The 18,305-nt window shown below is 42.4% G+C and overlaps 1 protein-coding gene across 1 annotated transcript in view; it reads right to left on the reverse strand.

The window, feature by feature from the left end:
• The window catches only part of sned1 (sushi, nidogen and EGF-like domains 1), a 28,068-nt gene extending 9,977 nt beyond the window's left edge, over positions 1–18,091 (reverse strand). Inside the window, exons 1-19 of the mRNA XM_061078383.1 lie at positions 17,873–18,091; positions 11,256–11,543; positions 10,354–10,494; positions 10,076–10,238; positions 9,853–9,978; positions 9,478–9,591; positions 8,394–8,507; positions 7,698–7,811; positions 6,480–6,527; positions 6,269–6,376; positions 4,749–4,841; positions 4,458–4,592; positions 4,092–4,211; positions 3,831–3,947; positions 2,165–2,308; positions 1,588–1,761; positions 1,372–1,485; positions 628–741; positions 419–532 (exon numbers count right to left, since the gene is read on the reverse strand). Coding sequence (XP_060934366.1) covers positions 419–532; positions 628–741; positions 1,372–1,485; positions 1,588–1,761; positions 2,165–2,308; positions 3,831–3,947; positions 4,092–4,211; positions 4,458–4,592; positions 4,749–4,841; positions 6,269–6,376; positions 6,480–6,527; positions 7,698–7,811; positions 8,394–8,507; positions 9,478–9,591; positions 9,853–9,978; positions 10,076–10,238; positions 10,354–10,494; positions 11,256–11,543; positions 17,873–18,091 — 2,560 coding nt within the window. The remainder of the gene's footprint in view (positions 1–418; positions 533–627; positions 742–1,371; positions 1,486–1,587; positions 1,762–2,164; positions 2,309–3,830; positions 3,948–4,091; positions 4,212–4,457; positions 4,593–4,748; positions 4,842–6,268; positions 6,377–6,479; positions 6,528–7,697; positions 7,812–8,393; positions 8,508–9,477; positions 9,592–9,852; positions 9,979–10,075; positions 10,239–10,353; positions 10,495–11,255; positions 11,544–17,872) is intronic.
• Positions 18,092–18,305: the final 214 nt, after the last annotated feature.

Consider the following 18,305-nt stretch of genomic DNA (forward strand, 5'->3'; position numbering starts at 1 on the left):
TAGTACTGATGATATGATGGTAATGTTATTGTTACACAGTATATCAAAATAGTACAGTATATATAGTATATAATATAACATAATATATATTTATATATGATAGTAATTATACCAATATAATAGCAGTATACAGTAATAATGGCAGCAGCAACAACAGTATATATAATAATAATAGTACATATAATAATAATAACATGTACACATGTATAAATATGTGTATATAGACTTATATATACAAAGAATATACAGAGAGTATGATATAATATGATATGATATATAGTAGAGGTATAAATATAAGTATTTGACTATACAATAGATAATATAATATACACTTCTTGAAAATGTTTTCTTTAAGTTTGTGTAAATGAGCTTTTAACCTCAACATAACAGACTTGTCAGGCAGTCGAAGGACACTTACACATCTGGCACTGGTCCCCGAAAAAACCTCCTTTGCACACGCACACATAATGCCGCCTGTAGCCCCGACACGCTCCTCCATTTAGACAGGGGTTGGATTCACACGCATCCTGCTCTGCACACACATATTTACAGTAGAACTTGATTGTTGTCCTCTACAATCTGTATGTTAACATGTAGGAGCTGTAGCAGGTTGAGTAAACACTGTACCTATTTCACAGTTCTGGCCTTTGAAACCTTGTGGACAGTGGCACACGTAGGATCCAGGCTGGTCCTCGCACGTCCCCCCGTGCTTACAGGGTTCAGACAGACATGTGTGTGTCTCTTAAAGGTGAGGAAACACACATATACACCGGTACTATAATCAATATGTGTGCAGGTACATTGAACTTTTTCAGCATTACTAGAAGTTCCTCAATTGGTCCAGAACGCAGCTGCCCGGTCACCCCTGTCCTTTTTATACACTTTCTCCCTGTCAAAATCATGTATGTCCCTTGACATTGCCTATGTTTTAAAACTTGTACTTACTTCCATAAAAGAACAACAATAATCTTAATTGACCCGTCTCAGAATGGAATTAGGTAATATCTGACCTCTACCCATGGAGCATTTGACATCCTGGTTTAGAGTTAAAATTGGTGTATATATCACATATGGACTCCATTGCTGTATCGTGTGGGACCAAGATAAGCTAATACACTATGGAAGGCACCTCCTAGATGACAAATATTTTGATATATATATATACTCTCTATATACCTTCTTCCCACTTACAAATACTACCTAAAACCACATATTTTAGACCTGCTTCTTGTTTTTACTATTATTATCCAATTATTGTTTTATAAACATCCTAATATTTTCTTAGTTGATTCTTGTTACATCTGTACAGTTTCTTCTTAATAGCATGTATTATTCCATTGTTATTATTAGCAGAGTTTGAATAGGCTGTACCTGTTTCACAGCGGTTTCCACTGAAGCCATCCTTACACACACACTGGTAGGATCCAACCTGGTTTTGACACGTCCCACCATTAAGGCAAGGCTGTAATAGACACTCGTTGATCTCTGCAATGATAGGAAATAGTGTAAGCGTGTAAACTGTGGAAAAAATAGGAATCTTGTTGTGTAGCATGTTTGTTCGGAGTGTGTGTCTCTTTCTGTACAAACCCTCACAAACGGGTGGCTGGCTCCAGTCTCCCTGAATACCACAGATGCTCTGGGTGGCTCTGGGCACAGACATGAAGCCTGAGTGGCAAACATACACAGCCATGGAGCCCGGTGTTGTCGAGGAGAACTGGACCTCGGCGTGCTTGACTTGCAGGGGCGGCCCACAGCTCAGCTCTGAAATTAATCCAAACAGGCCGATAAGGTCGGCACGGCTGCACAGCAACACTAGCTACTCCCAGACAGTGGGGCTTAAAGGAGCTCATTCAGGACATATCACTGGTAACAGAGGTGTTTTACATACACACACTCTGGTTTTGTCCTCCTAAAGTTACAATGCAGCATTAGGTCCATCAGGTCTGGCTTTATATAGTTTATGCAGCCATTCTATATCTGTATATGTGGCCCCTCCGGTGCAGCAACACAGCTAAGATTATCTTCAGATGGAAAACGAGTATCTCTACACACAGCTCAGGATATCCCCTGTTTGTGCCAATCTATTAAAAGTCAATGTTGTAAAAAATTTGGCATCAGAGTGAGACTTGGGAAATTATTGTGTGGTGACACACAGTCTCCTTACCTGCAGAGGTTTGTACTGAGCTCCTGTTTATGTCACAGTGTCTGCCACTGAAGGCCTCAGTGCATTCACATTTATACTTTCCAATGTAGTGGAAACACGTCCCGCCATTTAGACAGGGGGTGGAGGCACAGGGGTCTGGCTTCCCTGAAAGAAAGCATACACACTCAGAATTAATGATAACAAAAGAGAAAATAATAACGTCATGTGTAAAGCATGTCAAAGATGCAGTCCAAAAAAATGTATACCAAAAAATTATTATCATAATACAGTTTGCTGTTGTAAGATGCAGGGGAGGGTACTCCACAGTTTAAAGGTCATGAAACAGGACTCTAAGAACAAGTAGTTCTCAAACAGAAGGCAGTGTAACATCATGTTGGAAAATAAAATGAAAGGTGGTCACTTTTACAGGAAGCTGCTCTCAGGCTTGATAAACAAGTAAAGGGACTTTTCTAAAGGGATCATTTTCTAAAAGATACACGTAGCCAGGGTAGTGTCGTGTTTGTTTCAAAATTGCAGTAAAATTGAGTAAATCGAGAATTGAGTAGACATTTTTAAGTTTTGGTGATGTTCCTAAGATTAAGATGATAAATTTCCATATACAACCTCTCCCAGAGAGGGATGGTAACCATAAAGAGTTGAATACCAGTTTTAAATTGTTCAAACCATCAACATCATACGCATTTAAGCTTATCACATTGTTGCATCATGCTGGGATGTTTTCCTGACTGTTGCTCACTGCAAAACAACATCTACCTGAGGCTTTAATGCTGGTGGAAACAAGTAGGAGTCATGGTGGAAAGGATTTACGATCCAGAGCGTGGCTTCATCATTTCATGAGGGAGGATGACGACAGTGCGACAAGTCAGGGTGGAAACATCTTTCCAAACAACATGGGCTTGAATTCCTGAAATGCCATGTATTTGACACTCACACACGAGCGCCACTGCTTTCACAACCAAGCAACACGTAAAGCTTCTAGTAAGGTTTTTTTTTAAAGTATTTTCAATATAGATATAATACATGTTTTTGGACCAGAAGAATGTGTTTGAACAAGTCTCATTGTTCAGTAACTTTAAAATCACTGCCCAAAAAAATTCCAGGTAGTGCAACCAAATATTTGTAAAGATATATACATTTCCATCCATTTATTCTCAGTGAAATCTTTGGCAAACACCCATTAGAGTGTCTACACTGCCAAATCCATTATTGGTTTATTTTTGTATTTACAATAATTGAAGGTTTTTGTATTCTATTGGCCAGGTATTGAGTATCTTAAGCATCCAATTTACATTTAAAGATGGAAAGATAACTACAAAACCCTTAACTCTTACATTATATTTATTATTTGCAATTAACTGAATTGGTTTTACTGAATAAGGTAATATATGTCTGGGATAGATTAAATTACTTTAAAATGGAAACTTTGAAACATTGGCCTCTCTTCAATTCCCACCCTACTGCCATATACATCTGTGACTGGTTTCTTGGGGCAGACAGAGTCTCATGTAGAATCAGTTTTCTGAACACAGAGTTAAAAAAAGATTCATAACTTTAGCAGTGAAACTCGGGTTGTTACTGTGCATTCTTACACATGAAATGCAATGATTTCACACAGTTTGGCAAGAAATTCAGTTTGATTTGATTATTACTGGAGGCTGGCACTCACCCACTTCACAGTGTTTCCCAGTGAATCTGTAAGGACACACACATCTGTAGCTTCCCGCCTCTTCCTTACAGGAGCCACCGTTGCGGCAGGGACCAGAAGCACAAGTGTTGAGTCTAACTGGAAAGAGACAAGAGAAACCTTGATGCAGAGAACACTTAGCTTTTAATCACACCCATGTTTCAATGGATGATTTGATCATGATGCTTCATAGGCTCATGTGAGCGTGGTCTTTTAGTGTTTTGATTATTATTATAATACTACCTTTCTCACAGTGCTTCCCCCAGTATCCGTATTTGCATTCGCAGGTGTAGCCCCCGTCCCGCTCGTAGCAGTAACCCCCATTCAGACATGGAGAGGAGTCGCAGACCGATCGGGGCTGTACTGAAAAACACATACCGAGACTTGACTATGTTCCATTGGTTCACCTCCTCAATTTAACTTGAGCCTTTAAAAAACACATTATTCCTCAGTTCATGATTCGGTGCAATACAAATCACACCATGAAAACATTTCTTTTTGGTTGAAAAAATGACACTTGTCCATACCATTGTGTTTGTTGCTATAGTAACCAGCTGCTCATGCAATGACACATGCTGCTGTTGTTGGGTTGGTGACTGAGGGTCTTACCATAGGGATCGAAGTCCTTGAGATCTAGCTCTGCTACACTGGTCTGACACGTGCACAGGTATGTTCCCCCGAACTCCAAGCAAGGGCCTCCGTCCGGGCACAGCCTGCCATGACTGCAAGGCGTCTGGGTAACTTCTGGGTGGAAGGGATTGTTAGGTGGGTTCACATATTTTGGAAAATGAACAACTTCTCATTGAAGACTCTCGCAAAGTTTAGCTTATCCCTTTTTTTCCCCATATTCATCAAAGCTCTTGTCAGACCCCTGATAGGATTATTGCATATTATACCCACCGAACTGACAGTAGAGTCCTGTGTAGCCTGAAGGGCATTCACATGTCCCATTGATGTCCACACAGACACCCCCATTCTTGCAAAGACATTCCTCTGCAGACACAAAGAGAGAAACAGAGAGAGAGAGGGAGAGAGAGCATGGGTCTGAGTGTGTTTGAGGATGAGAGAGAAGCTCAAAGTTGAAAGAAAGTACTTTAATTAAGTTTTCAGGAGTGTAAACATAGGGAAAAGCTAGAAATGGTAAACATTGTCTAACATTTGCTGAGCCACTTCCTTTCATCAGCTGTACTGTAAATTATATATTGATTTACAGTCATTTCTCTTTCCCTAATCTTTTCCCCCCCAAAAAGTTCAGAGGAACAGTCGATTACGAGTCAGCATGCCACACATCCGCTCCGAACAAATTGTGAGAATGTTTTTATTTTTCCTCTCTTTCCTAATTGCGGCAGCGGATCAAAGGAAGCGGCCATATCGCAGCTAAATGGCTCCTCTTTGAAGTCGCGGGAGCTCGGTGGAGGGTTTTATTTTTCTGATGATATGGAGCATATTTTGTGACCGAAACGTATGGCCCCCAAGGGCAATTAATGGATTGTTAATTTGCAAGAGCCACTTTCATTGGCCACCTGTGCGGCCTGGGCCCTTTGATCTGGGAGCCCTGATTAGGCATTTCTGAGTCCCGCTACTTTCTCTTCCTCGGAGTATCATGCTCCTTTTTCCACTGTGCCTTCCAAGTGAGCCAGGCAGGAAAGTATTTGGGAGATTTAAGAGAGCCTATATAAGCACTGATAGTTATTTCAGCTCAAGGGTGAGAAGTAGCATGCATTTGCAATAGCTCAAATACTATTTAAGAGCTTTTTGGTAAAAAAAATTAAAATCAGGCAGTTACTGTTTTCGCAAAGTGACAGTAAACTCCCATGGGAGCACAAATTGGCTTTAAGGGGAACACTTGTTATTTCCTCGAAGAAATACATTGTGATGCAGAGATTATACATAACACCAGATGACTTATTAATGTGCATTCAAAAAGAAAGGTATGAAACAGTAGCTGAGGAGCATTTTACATATTTTGTGTTCAAATTGCCCTATGGTTATGCAAGCAGCAGCTGTGCTTGAAACTATAGCGTGGTGCAGTGGCCAACTTCCAGAGAAACAAGTAGCGGTGTGGAAGCATGCATATTTCAACAGCTCTGTCTGAAGAAATGACCTGAATACCAAAGAGCAGCTTTGACTCATAAAGAAGCTGTTTTAAGTCTAGACAAAGCACTTCCTCTTGTTGGTAAACTAATAAAATGCGCTATAAAACAATTATTCACAACATCAAGCGACTGGTTCCCGTAGTAAACATTGGGCGAGGCCGTGTCAGTTTTGATAATTACAATAATCCATCATCACAGCAGCCTCTTCCAGGGCACAGCTCCAAATTCCTGTGGGATAGCACAGCTCCTCTTCAAATACCCCAGTCTGCTGTCTACCTGCCCAACTGCCTGCAGTGAGTGTCGGCCTGGCCAAGTGCACAATACCTTCACACTTGTCACCGTAGAAGCCCGGAGCGCATGTACAGTTGTAGACCCCGGAGCTAGTGTGTTCACAAAGCTGGTGCTTGTTGCAATCATCGTCTCCGCACAAAGCTGCAGGTGAAACAAAACAAAACATGGCAGGATGTGGTATGAGAACAAAAGTGAACGTGAGAAATTCTGGCAAAGTTTTTGCTGTATCTGTGCTTGCCTTTACCTGTTTGGTTTTCTGCCTCAGTTGAATTAACCTGAGGTACTACCAGTTCTGAGAAAGAAATATATGAAATTGGTTTGATGGGTGGATTCATGGAAATAACCATAAAACATTTTTATTTTCCTAACTTACCTCTGGTGGTATCTAACCTGTCTCTGAGACATGTGCTGCCACCACAACACAATGGAGGTGATTACAATTTAGTCACATGAGAATACTTTTAGAATTTTGGAAAATTTAAAACATCTCTGTCGACACTTTTGTTTTTTAAAGAAACAGACCCTGAACAAGTTAATTCATCTCTTGTTTATTGGAGTGACAGCAGAAATCCAACCGATGGATATTTATGCAAATAAAACACAAATGATCTGCATGACCATATGCTTTTAACTAGAGGTAAGTGAGAAAGATCTGCCATATTATATGATATTGATGTTTTATCAACAACACAGACTTTATTTTGATAGCTGTCACCAAACACGGGTCTTCATAGTAGATAGCTGTAATGTAGGATTAGATTTTAGAAACCTGTACACATCTGTAACCAGTCTTAAATGGGAAATGGATAGATGCGTTATATGGCTTATATAGTGTTCCTCTCTTCTAATGGACCACTCAAAGCTTTACAGTACATGCAACATTCGCTTCCCCCCCCCCAGTCAGGGACAATTCGTTTCAGCATCTTGCAGGAAGACACTTTTTGTAAGGGGACAGGAGGAGCTGTAGCTTGAACAAATTGAACCAATGACCTTCTGGTTAATGGACAACCCGGTCTGTCTCCTGAGCCACAGATGCTCCTTTACTACATAACTAAAAATAAACAATTATATATACTAGCTATTAAGTTCTGCACAGAGAAAAGGGTTTTGTATTTATTTTTTATTTACAGTTGTTCCGGAAGGTGTGACTGTATTGAATAGCTGTACAGCCATAATTTCTTTAAGCCACATATACAATAATTTGATAGAATATGATGTTGGCAATGGCGAGCCACAACAGAACCAACTCACTGACACAAAATTCTTAGCCATAAACATTCATTTTGCTCTCAAAGAGGTATGATAGGATTCCCTTTGTGTTTGTTCCAGTTGGAAAAATCCTAGAGTACTGGAAGCCAAACTGAAAGAAGAAACTAGTACTTCCAGACGGTGTGAACATTTTCTATAAATAACCATATTTGCAAACATGCTGTTTTGGTTAAAGAAGTTGATTTCAAGTCACCTGTCTCACAGAGCGCTCCAGTGAAGGTAGCGGGACAAACGCAGGTGAAGTTGGCCAGCCGATCCACGCATTCTCCTCCATTCAGACAAGGCTGCGACTCACATTCATTTATGTCTGGTGGACACACAAAATTCAGGTCATCGGAGGACAAACGTTTATCTGCTGCTGATTCTGTTTCACATTGAGATTCTTCAGTCGCCACATGGAAATCCAAGATTTTCTCGTCTAAGGCACTGAGCTGGATTAAGAGCAGCAAACTTCCCTTCCAAAGGCATAGAGTTTCATTGACCAAGTGTCTGGTATTAAGAGTAATCCGACCTCATGTAGAAACAAGGATTCATGAACTGTGCAGGGCCTGATCATTTAATTCTTCACCGGGTTCAAGTTTCATCAATAATCAATCACGAGGAAAGACAGATGAGTAAATGTCTTCATGGAAACCCACCTGACTTCAGTGACCTTTCTCACTGCGGTTCATTGCTCCAGTGTGTGACAAGAAAAAAAAAAGGTTGTTTGCAAATCAAATCAACCGTAACCTCAACTTGGAACCATTTGTCTACGTAGACTGGGAAACTCTTTGGACAGAAACATCTGCCAAATGACTGAGTTTGATGTAGAAAGCAGCAGAAAAATATTTCCTTCTGGAGGGAGATGCCTACTTTTTCCCCGGGACTGTCGAAAAAAACCCCAGCTCACCTGTCTCACACAGTGCGCCAGTGTAGCCCGGTTCACATGCGCAGGTGAAAGTGCCGGCGCCTTGTACACACGACGCGTTATTGAGGCACAGTCTGTCTCTGCACTCGTCGATGTCTGCAACACACACACACACAAACATGCCATTGCACACGGACGGAGAGAGACATGCTTGTGGAATATTTACTCAGCTGATTAATATATCCGCCACACTGCTCCCCTCACTCTGCAAGTATGTGCTGCTGGCTGTGAAAGGTATTAGAAGAGGTTTGATACATCTCCACGGGCTGGACTATGGGAAAAGGCACAGAAGCTCCAGAAAGGCTCCACCAAAATAGTCTAAATACTTCTTTGTGTGGAAACTACTTAATGAAGCACAAAATACTTCAATCAGGTTTTTCCAGTTTTTCAGTTTGGAGGAAAAGTTTGGAGCGTCAGCAATAATATCTCTACCGCCAGCTCTTTTTGATAATTCAAATAATTTTTTTCCCCACAATACCGGACAGAGCCACAGACACACGGCACAGGTGCTGATCTCCGTCATGGCAACAACATTCATAAAAATCCCTTCCTCTTCAGTTATGTGTCTTCAAAGTAAAAGCACAACGTTTCATTTGTTGCTGCAATGTATCTTATTGATATGAATTAAAGAGCTTGTACATTGCAAAGTTATGAAGACTGTGTCAATTGCTTCACAAGCCTTGAAATTGCTCAAACTCGCCATATGAAAAAAACAGCAGTTCAGTAAATCATTCTAACTTATATATTAATCACACGCGTGAACGGTAATAAAAGCTAATTTAGTTTAATTTTATGAAAAATATTGACTATAACATTTTCTGTCAGACAAACTACGTAGGATAAACACAACGTTTTCTAACATTAATCTGCAACAAAGACTGATTATAAAAATTAAAAAGTGACTAACCCTAACCCTAAAGTAGCTGCTGATCATTAACACAGGACAAGAGAACAGGCAGGCTTAGAACATTGACTGAACTAGCTTACACATTATTATAAATAGGATTCATTGTGATGGTAAGTGGAGTAGAACATATCAGCTTTGAGGCAAACTGTCGGGCTGTACCTGTTTCACACAGAATCCCAGTGTATGCAGGAGGACACTGGCAGATGAAACTGTTAATCTGGTCTTTACAAGTCCCTCCATTCTGGCAAGGATATGAGGCACATTCATCTACATCTATAGAGCCAGGGCGAAACACAAAGGAGGTAGTATTACTTTTTTTAATTAGAAGAAAACATCTGGGTTTCCAAGGTAAAAGGTTGGATAGATAGATCATGTCCCAGAAGAATAGGACCTGAAGTAAATACAGGAATTAAGGAAATATGTGGGTGTCCTTTTGGCAATGCAGGTGAATTCAAGTATTGTTTTTTTTTAAAGTTGATTTCAAGTAGATAGATATTCATTCATAGTGTGAAGTGTGTGGCAACGATAACTCACCAATTTGGCAGCGTCGACCGGTGAAGCCGGCCAAGCAGGAGCAGGTAAAGGACGGGTTGCCTGTGATGCAGTCGTCGATGCACTGGCCTCCATTCAGGCACGGCCGCAGGTGTGGGCAAACAGAGGCTGCAGAAAGAGATCAATGTAACAGGAATACATGATGAAGATGTATTAAAACAGCCAGGAGTCACGGAGGAACTCATCTCTTACACGGGGATCTCACCAGAGTTATTGCAGCTGCCCACTTCTACGTGTGCGTTGTCAATACGGAACACCCATCTGCCTGGGAAGCCCACGTTGGTGGTCCCCTCAACGTTCACCACATCAGCCGTGCGGGAGCTGGGGATGTTGAAATAGCGTTTGCCGTCACCAGCATTGAAACCTGCCTGGGAAGAGAGTTAACAACGAAGCAGACATCACAAACGGATTAGATGTCTACAACATTTCAGACTGTAGATCAATTCTACATGTGACTGTCACCACGAGCCAATGTGATCTTACCTGCGCTGCGATCCCTCCCAGCCCGGCCAGGTTTCCTCCGCTGCTGGCATGCATGCCTGTGGTCCAAGTGATATTATTGTACTGGAATATAGTAAAGGAAAGCTCTCCGTCTGTAATGAGCACCACTTGGAAAGTATTTACCTGCACAGAGAGGAACAGGCTCGGTTAAACCATTTCCTGATTTCTAGGAAATTGAGTCATAACACATATATCTGACAGACTCTTCATAGCAATGGTTCACACTCCCAAATCTCAGTCAGTCTGGAGACATGATGGACTATTCTGGGCCTGCTGTTGTTGGGTCAGATAACAGGAAATTCACAGATACCATTCGGATGAAACCCAATAGCTGTGATTTCTAACATCCCACATTTAACAGGTAAACACAAGGCTATGTTCTTTTTTTATGAAACACCAATATTTTTCTATTTTTAATACCAACTGTTAGACTTCAAATGTGTTAATTTCAGTTGATTTAAAAGTGGAGAGTAAGTGGACGTTGTTAATTTCATAATAGGTGTCAGGTTTTCCTTTTTACAAGCTGGTATTACTTGATAGGTGCAGAACCAGGAACCTTCCATTCATTATCAGCAATCCATTACTTTTAACTCACTGTAAACACATTACTTTCAACTTAATATTTCTACTTCTTATCATATTGATTTAATCTAACAATTTCAACAATCAAACCATTGTGAAAAAATCGGTTTTCCATTTGTTTGGATGATTGGACTTCTCCAAAACAAACACATATGGACATATTTATTATATACATTTGTCTTGGCAACTGCAGACGTGCCCCTTAGTGTACAATAACCCAAAGACTTACATAGAGAATCAAAGATGTATAAGCAGTATCTACATGATAGTGGGAGATCTGTGGGATACGTGTGGGTTCATACCGGTGTGGCGGAGTTGCCTCCAAAGAAGGTAACTTGGTGCCATGTTGAGATGAGGACCCACACTGCCTTGAAGCTGGGGAACTCTGAAAAGTGCATCCGGACATCACCAGATGCCCGACTCAGGATGGACGGCTCCAGGCTCTCTCTGTAGAAGACTTTCCCAGCCCGACGGTTGTCCACATCAGCCCAAAATGGTGCTACGACCCGTCTGTCCCCAGCGATTGGAAAAGCTACTGGTGTGAATTGAGATACCTCCCTCAGGAAAGATACAAGGCCATTATTGTTAACCTGAGGAGGAGATACAATGAGAGAAAGATAATTAGGTAAATCATGATATACTTTCTTCAACATGTCAGATTTAACCACAGGAACTTGTAGAGTGGAAGTGCTGAGGCGAAGGAGGACAAACAGAGGTAGTTCTGACCTCACGGGGCAAACCGCGGCATGGGGCAGTGAATGCTCCAATGACGGATGTTTGCACTTCCCGAGTAGCAAACAGACGCTACATTTATTCCATGAAATCACTGCAGCTGAGAAAACCTGGTTTCTTCCGCTCATGCACCTGCAAAGTCATTACACCAGGAAGGACATTATGGCCTCTAAATCCACAGACGTGTGCCAACAGCAAAGTAACCAAATAAATGAGCCCATCTCCCGCTTTTCCACATGTCTCCTCGGATTACGCATTCAGCACTGCAGTTATATCCTGTAGCACAGCGTAACATCAACTTCCCAACATGTAGTTGTAGTTCTGAATTATTTTAACAATCCATTAGTCAACTGATTTGATCCATTGTTAACAAAAAATAATGATTAATGCAGCTTTTAATGATTACTGCAATAAGGATTTCAAACTGTTACAGTTCCAAGACAGCAGATCTCACAGATGCTCAAGGGTTTCGTGCTGTAGAACTAGATTAAAGAAACAATGTGCGATTAGGAAAGCACAGATTAAAGATAAGAGAAAGATCTGGTAGAGAGATCATATAGGAAGTAAATGATAGATGATTTGAGGAGGAGAATTATTTAGCGGAGAAAATTGTGCAGAAAAATTTGTGAAACCCTTCACACACTTATTAATATCAGTTTCCTAAATGTGCTCTTTAAAAAAAAAAAGAAGATCCATGAATTATTCCCTGAGAGATCAGTGAAAATGTTCTATCTCACAGTGTTAAAGAAAGTGAAAAAAGTTGGTGTAATTTTATTGACAAACAAACAGATGTGAAAACATGACATCCTTGAACGAATGTAATCAAAGAATTATGAAGACATGAAAATTATGTGGCACCGTCGCTGTGGGTGAAAGTCACTCAAAAACAATCTGGTAAATGGTCTTTTCAGTGATGATTCTGAGTCTGCATGTATGCAATCTTTGTGGAATAGAAGGTTGCTGGTGTCCGACCTGCCACTGCACTAATATCCTATGAAACACGCTGCTAAACCTGAGTGTGAAGAGGAGAGGTTAAATCCCCGATGAAAGGCCTTCATTCATTCACTATTTCTGCATATTATCAGCGAGAGGAGCTTCTACCCACCAAGGCACCTATCCTGTTTCCCCAAAACGCTGGCGTCAACTTTGCCTCTCTACGTTCAAGCCCAGTGGCATGTGACAGTGACAGAGCAACATCAGAAGGCTTGCCAGTGTTCCCCGCTTGTACGAAAACCATAATTTGAAGGACTTTGCTGCAAAAACAGCAGAGGAAGTTTTTTTTGGCACAGCATGGGCGCTCAGTTAATTGCCCGACCACAGTCTTCCCCTCTGCACCAGTGTGATGTGGTGAGAACGTGGCCAGTGTGAGGGAAACAGAGGAGCAACTGAAGGGGCAGGGCTCAGAGGTCAGCCAGAGCACCATCTGATACCACACCGGGCCGGAGGAATGCAAGGATGCACATGAATCGCAAAACCTCCCACACCCACATACCCACTAATGAGAGACCTGTGGTGGCAGTGGTCTGGAGGTTACCCATCTTACAGCAAAATTAGTGTTGGAAATCATGGTGAACACTGAATATAGTTTAAACTCCAACACTGGAATACATTTCATCGCCTAATCCAATCTCTTGACGCATCTGGAACTGTTTAAACAAGTGTATTTCATCCTTGTTAAGAGTTTTAGGGGACTGTTTTGACATGGAAATGGCCTTGGAGGAATTTAAACTGAACTTGGGACCTTTCTCTCCTCATCATATTGCATACTTTCTTCTTCTCGTGAACTTCCACCAGGCTATAACTATTGCAGACGTCTGGCTAAGGGTGGTTCTGCATCACACTTACGTGAGAGAGTGAATGGGTTCAGAGCATGCCTTGTGTCATGCTGTAACATGACCAAGGTCAGAATCACAGGGGGAAAAGGTGCGATCAGTCAACCTTGTAAGAAGTATCTCTCTCTCACCGTATTTCTTTCTCTCACTCTCAATGGTGCCACTTCACTCCACAGCTCCGTTGTTGTTTTTTAGGAATTCTTTGCCGGATATATCCGGGATTTTGCTTGGGTGGTTTTCTTTAGAGCCAAGCAATTTATGGACTAAAATAAACTCTCATCTGGCTTAAGTCAAGCCAAAGCAAACTCCTAAATGAAAAAGGTGCCCGTGGATCAACTTAGGATAACATTCGTTTTCCTTGTCAAAAACAGAGGTTTCACAGTTACAAGCTTGTCCAATTATTTGACGAGACCCAAGGAAGTGACTACAGCCCGACAGTCTGTGCACTTGGCCTGGAACTCCTTAGCCCTGGCTCACCTCTGTCTTCAGAGTTTAGACTGAGGCTATGAATCCTGTCTGCAACAATGTGGAAGGACTCAAATACAAATAAATCTGTTGCAATGTTGGTAAAAAGATGCACAGTTTAACCAGGATGAATAATGTAGTAAAATGTATTGAACTTAAATTTCAATGTGCAAATTAAACAGAGTTAGAGAAGAATGTTATCTAGTAATTATTAATAACATGGACTTTATCTATAGTTATATAAACTTTCATCGACCACTCACGGCGCTTTACAGTTCAAGTCACATTCACTTATTCACACAGCACTTCTATGTGCAGCTCTTATACATACACCATTCATACACTGTCTGTAATTTGGGGTTCAATTCTTTTCAAGTGGAGACTGGAGCCACAGATCAAACCAGTGATCTCTTGGTTAGTGGACATCTCGCTGGACCTGTCGCCATGTCGTTGAAACTCCAAATATAAAGCAATTCCGACTTAATGTACTATTTGTTTACTGATAATGTCAAATAATCTGAAAAGAAAAACATGCCTTCATAAACAAAATTGGGATGATCGATTAATTATAATCGTATGGTCATGCCACATAAATAAATGTACCATTGCATGGTGAACAAAACATTTCAATTGACTGTGTTTCAATCAACTTGAGCAAAACATCAATTTATAAGTCCTTCAGGGAATAGTTTATTTTGTGAAACACATTCATTTTCTTGCTGAAGTCATGTCTCTATGTTAAATTTGAAGTTAGGACCAGGACATATCTTAGCTAAGCTCAGAAACAGGAAAAACAGCTATTTATTGTTCTGCGTAAAATTCCAAAATCTGCCAATTTGCACCTCCAAAGTACATCTAGTACTATCGCCTCACAGCAAGAGGGTTCTTGTTTTGGAATCTCAGCCAGGGTCTCTCTGTGTGGAGTTTCCGTGTGTTCCCCATCATGAGTGTGTGGGTTTATTTTCCGGGTACTGCGGCTTCCTCACACAATTAGATTGGAGTTAGGTTAATTGGAGACTGACTGGAAGTGTGATTGTGAGCGCTTACAAAAGTAGAAAAATAATGCTTTTTATAACAACACACTTCTTGACTTTGGCAGTGACATCCTGGGAGTCACTCTAAACTTGACAGGTAACCAGCCAAGAGGTCACTGCATCCCCCGCTTGTTTCGAAATAACAAATCTTTTGTGCTAATCTCCAGTGACCATCACCTGACTGTATCTTTGTGTGGATACATTAAGCTCATTGTGGGTGAACTGTTCCTAACATCACTCAGTCACATCTCTCATCACAGACTAACATGCAATAAGCACCCATGCAGAGTAGAAAGAATAAAACCTGATGCACACATCTTTGGGACATACATGGTGGTGAGTGAATGAAAAGTGCACAAACTCCAAGTGGTGAAGGTTTGCAGAAGAGGAGATGAGCATTAGCAGATGTGGAGAGAGCAGATACACTGAGGCACATTCTTTACAGGATTCCTTTGAAATGTACTCGAATTTTGTTTACAAGTAATTTACTTGCAATTGCAAAGGCAATGTTATGTTTACGAGTTAGTAGTAAAGAAATGCATTAGTGTTTCACGATGTAAATATAGCTTCAATCTCTCTTCTGACCACGAGACATGTGCGTATCTATAATAATTGTCTTTGATCACAACCATCTATTCTCACATCTGCTTTGAAACTTGTGTACTTTCCTCTCTAACCTTGGATGTCCTCCTCCATGTTCCTAACGCTGACCATCCGCGAGAGCAGTTAATCCGTGAACCGCATTGTTTGGAAGCCCCTTCAACGCTTTGTAGATACATCTGTGTTCTGTTAAAGTGATTGGTCATTTCTCAGATAAAGCAGCTGGACAGTTCCAGGGGGAAGACCCCTGCCATGTTATCTGAGGCGTGAGAGGAGGAGGAGGAGGAGGAGGAGGAGGAGGAGGAGGAGGAGGAGGAGGAGGAGGAGGAGGAGGAGGAGGAGGAGGAGGAGGAGGAGGAGGAGGAGGAGGAGGAGGAGGAGGAGAGATCCCAGCAACATGTGAAAACTCCCAGACACAACCCATAACAGAGGGACAGCCTGGTTACCAGGAGGCAAAAGTGGGACTGGAGCAGGACCAAGTCACAGGGGGGGGCTCCATGTTTGTAAAGGGATTTTGAAGTGACACTAGAGATGAGTGTAACCCAGTGTCACATGGCCGTGGCGGTCCTTAAATCCACTGCTGTATTTGTTCATCACAGCTGCTAAAAATAAGATTCCTTGCTTCAAGAAGGGGCAGAGGTGGATACTGGAGGCTTTAATGGGATCTGTGAGGGGTTTCAAGGCGTGTGTCTGGCTAAACAGAATCAGTTATGACAACAAAGTACAACAGAACCCACAAATTGTTCTACAAGGGCCTTGGAACTAACTTCTGTGAGAAACTATTCTTGCAAATTTAGCTCTTACTGCTCTCTGAAATATGACGTGTACAAGGCAGCTCTCTGGTGGCAGAGATCACCATGCAGCCCGTGTGCTTTACAGCAGATGTTTAATGGATTCAGGTGAGGCATTTAAATGAGCGTGACTATAATTTCAAGTGCCTGCCACAATCTATTAGGCCTTGCGTGACTAAAGAACCACAGTTGAGCGGGATGCAGAGTGAACTAGAGGATATCACATCACAACTTATACAGCCCATTACCCATATTTTTATCTCTATCAGATGATAATTCAATCTAAGCTGAACAAGCCAAGCGACGAGTAACTTGTCTCATCTTGTCTAATTTGAGGATTGTGTATCCGAATGATAACAGGAGGAGAGATGTGCTGGAATGAAAACTCCACATGCCAGCAGTTGTGATACACAGAAGCTCGAGGTTAGTGAGTTCATAACTTTGGAAAAACACGACACTCAAACAACGTTTTTATATATGCAAGCTGTCACTGAGAGAGAGTGTGGATGCAAAAAGAGTTTTAAAAATGTCTTCATTGGGACTCTGAGCTCACTCCCTTGCCTCGGATGCTCAGATTAGAAAGATGACCTTTGGCCTTGCCCATTGTTGCCATGCTTCTTCAGCCCACGGTTTGATCAGGGAGGAGGCAGGCGGGGCTCAGGGCGAGGAGGAGTAGGAGCAGGAGGAGGAGGAGGAGGAGGAGGAGGGGAGGGGTTCGGAGTGCAAACGCAGATGCATAACCACAACAGGTGGTGTTGATTTAAGGGAGTTCTGCCTTTCCATGTGCTGGAACTGAACCCAATACATGACAAAGGCAGATCAAAGTGCGTTTCATTGTGGTGCGTGAAAATCCTTGTCAAACCATTCGGCTTCCTCCCATGAGCGCTGTTTCTCTCCCTCTGCAGCGTGCATATTCCCCCCCCCCCCCCCCTGCCCTCTCTCTGAAAAAGAACTGCTCACAGATGCTCTGCGGCAGAACTACGAACACAAACTGTCATTTCCTCCAACAGCTCTTTGTAGACTTAGCAGAACAGGGCTTACCACTGTTCTGCTAATAATTCTCTCTCGCTCTCCCTTGGTGCACTTGAGAGCCCCTCAGAGAGTGAGGAGGGGGGGGGGCAGATGTAAAGTGAAGAGAATGTCATGGAGGATTCACCCGTGGGGAGAAAACACGATATTCTCCAAACAAGGTTACACACCAGAGCTTGTAAGCGCACACAAACATACACAAGCTCTCAAAGGGCACTGCAATGTACTGCTTGGCTGCATGCCACATAGCATCTCCCTGAGGCTCTTATACAATCCACACCATGTCAGCCTCAATTGCCAACTGCCAACTGCATGCACACACACACATGCTGACATATACAGACATAAACACACACACACACACACACACACACACACACACACACACACACACACACACACACACACACACACACACACACTGCTCTGTACTCACATAGAGTCCTGTGTGCCGGTCTCCAAAGAAGGGGAAAGCAACGGAGATCTCCACCAGCCCGGAGCCTCCGTCGTCCTGGGCGATGGTCTGGGTGTCCCCCTTGTCCTGGCCAAAGGGGTAGAAGTCCTCCAGGGGCACGGCGGGGTCCACCCCAGGCAGCAGGTCCAGGGAGAGCAGGGTGCACAGGCAGGGCAGCAGGGCTCGCAGCACCAACACCATGGCCTCAGCCACCCAGGGATGGAGCTGACAGCAGGCACCACAGAGGAGGGAGGGAGGAGCACACACCTGAGGCACCAGGACCAGAGCAGAGCAGAGTGGAGCAGAACAAGCCCGTACGTTCCAGCTCCCAACCAGTGCAGTGTGAATCCTCCCCTGACTGCTCCCTGGCTCTGCCTCTTTCCTCTCCTCACTTGTCCTTTAGTAGTAAACTGGG

The sequence above is a fragment of the Limanda limanda genome, chromosome 9 (assembly GCF_963576545.1).
Source record: "Limanda limanda chromosome 9, fLimLim1.1, whole genome shotgun sequence".
NCBI classification, from domain to species: domain Eukaryota; kingdom Metazoa; phylum Chordata; class Actinopteri; order Pleuronectiformes; family Pleuronectidae; genus Limanda; species Limanda limanda.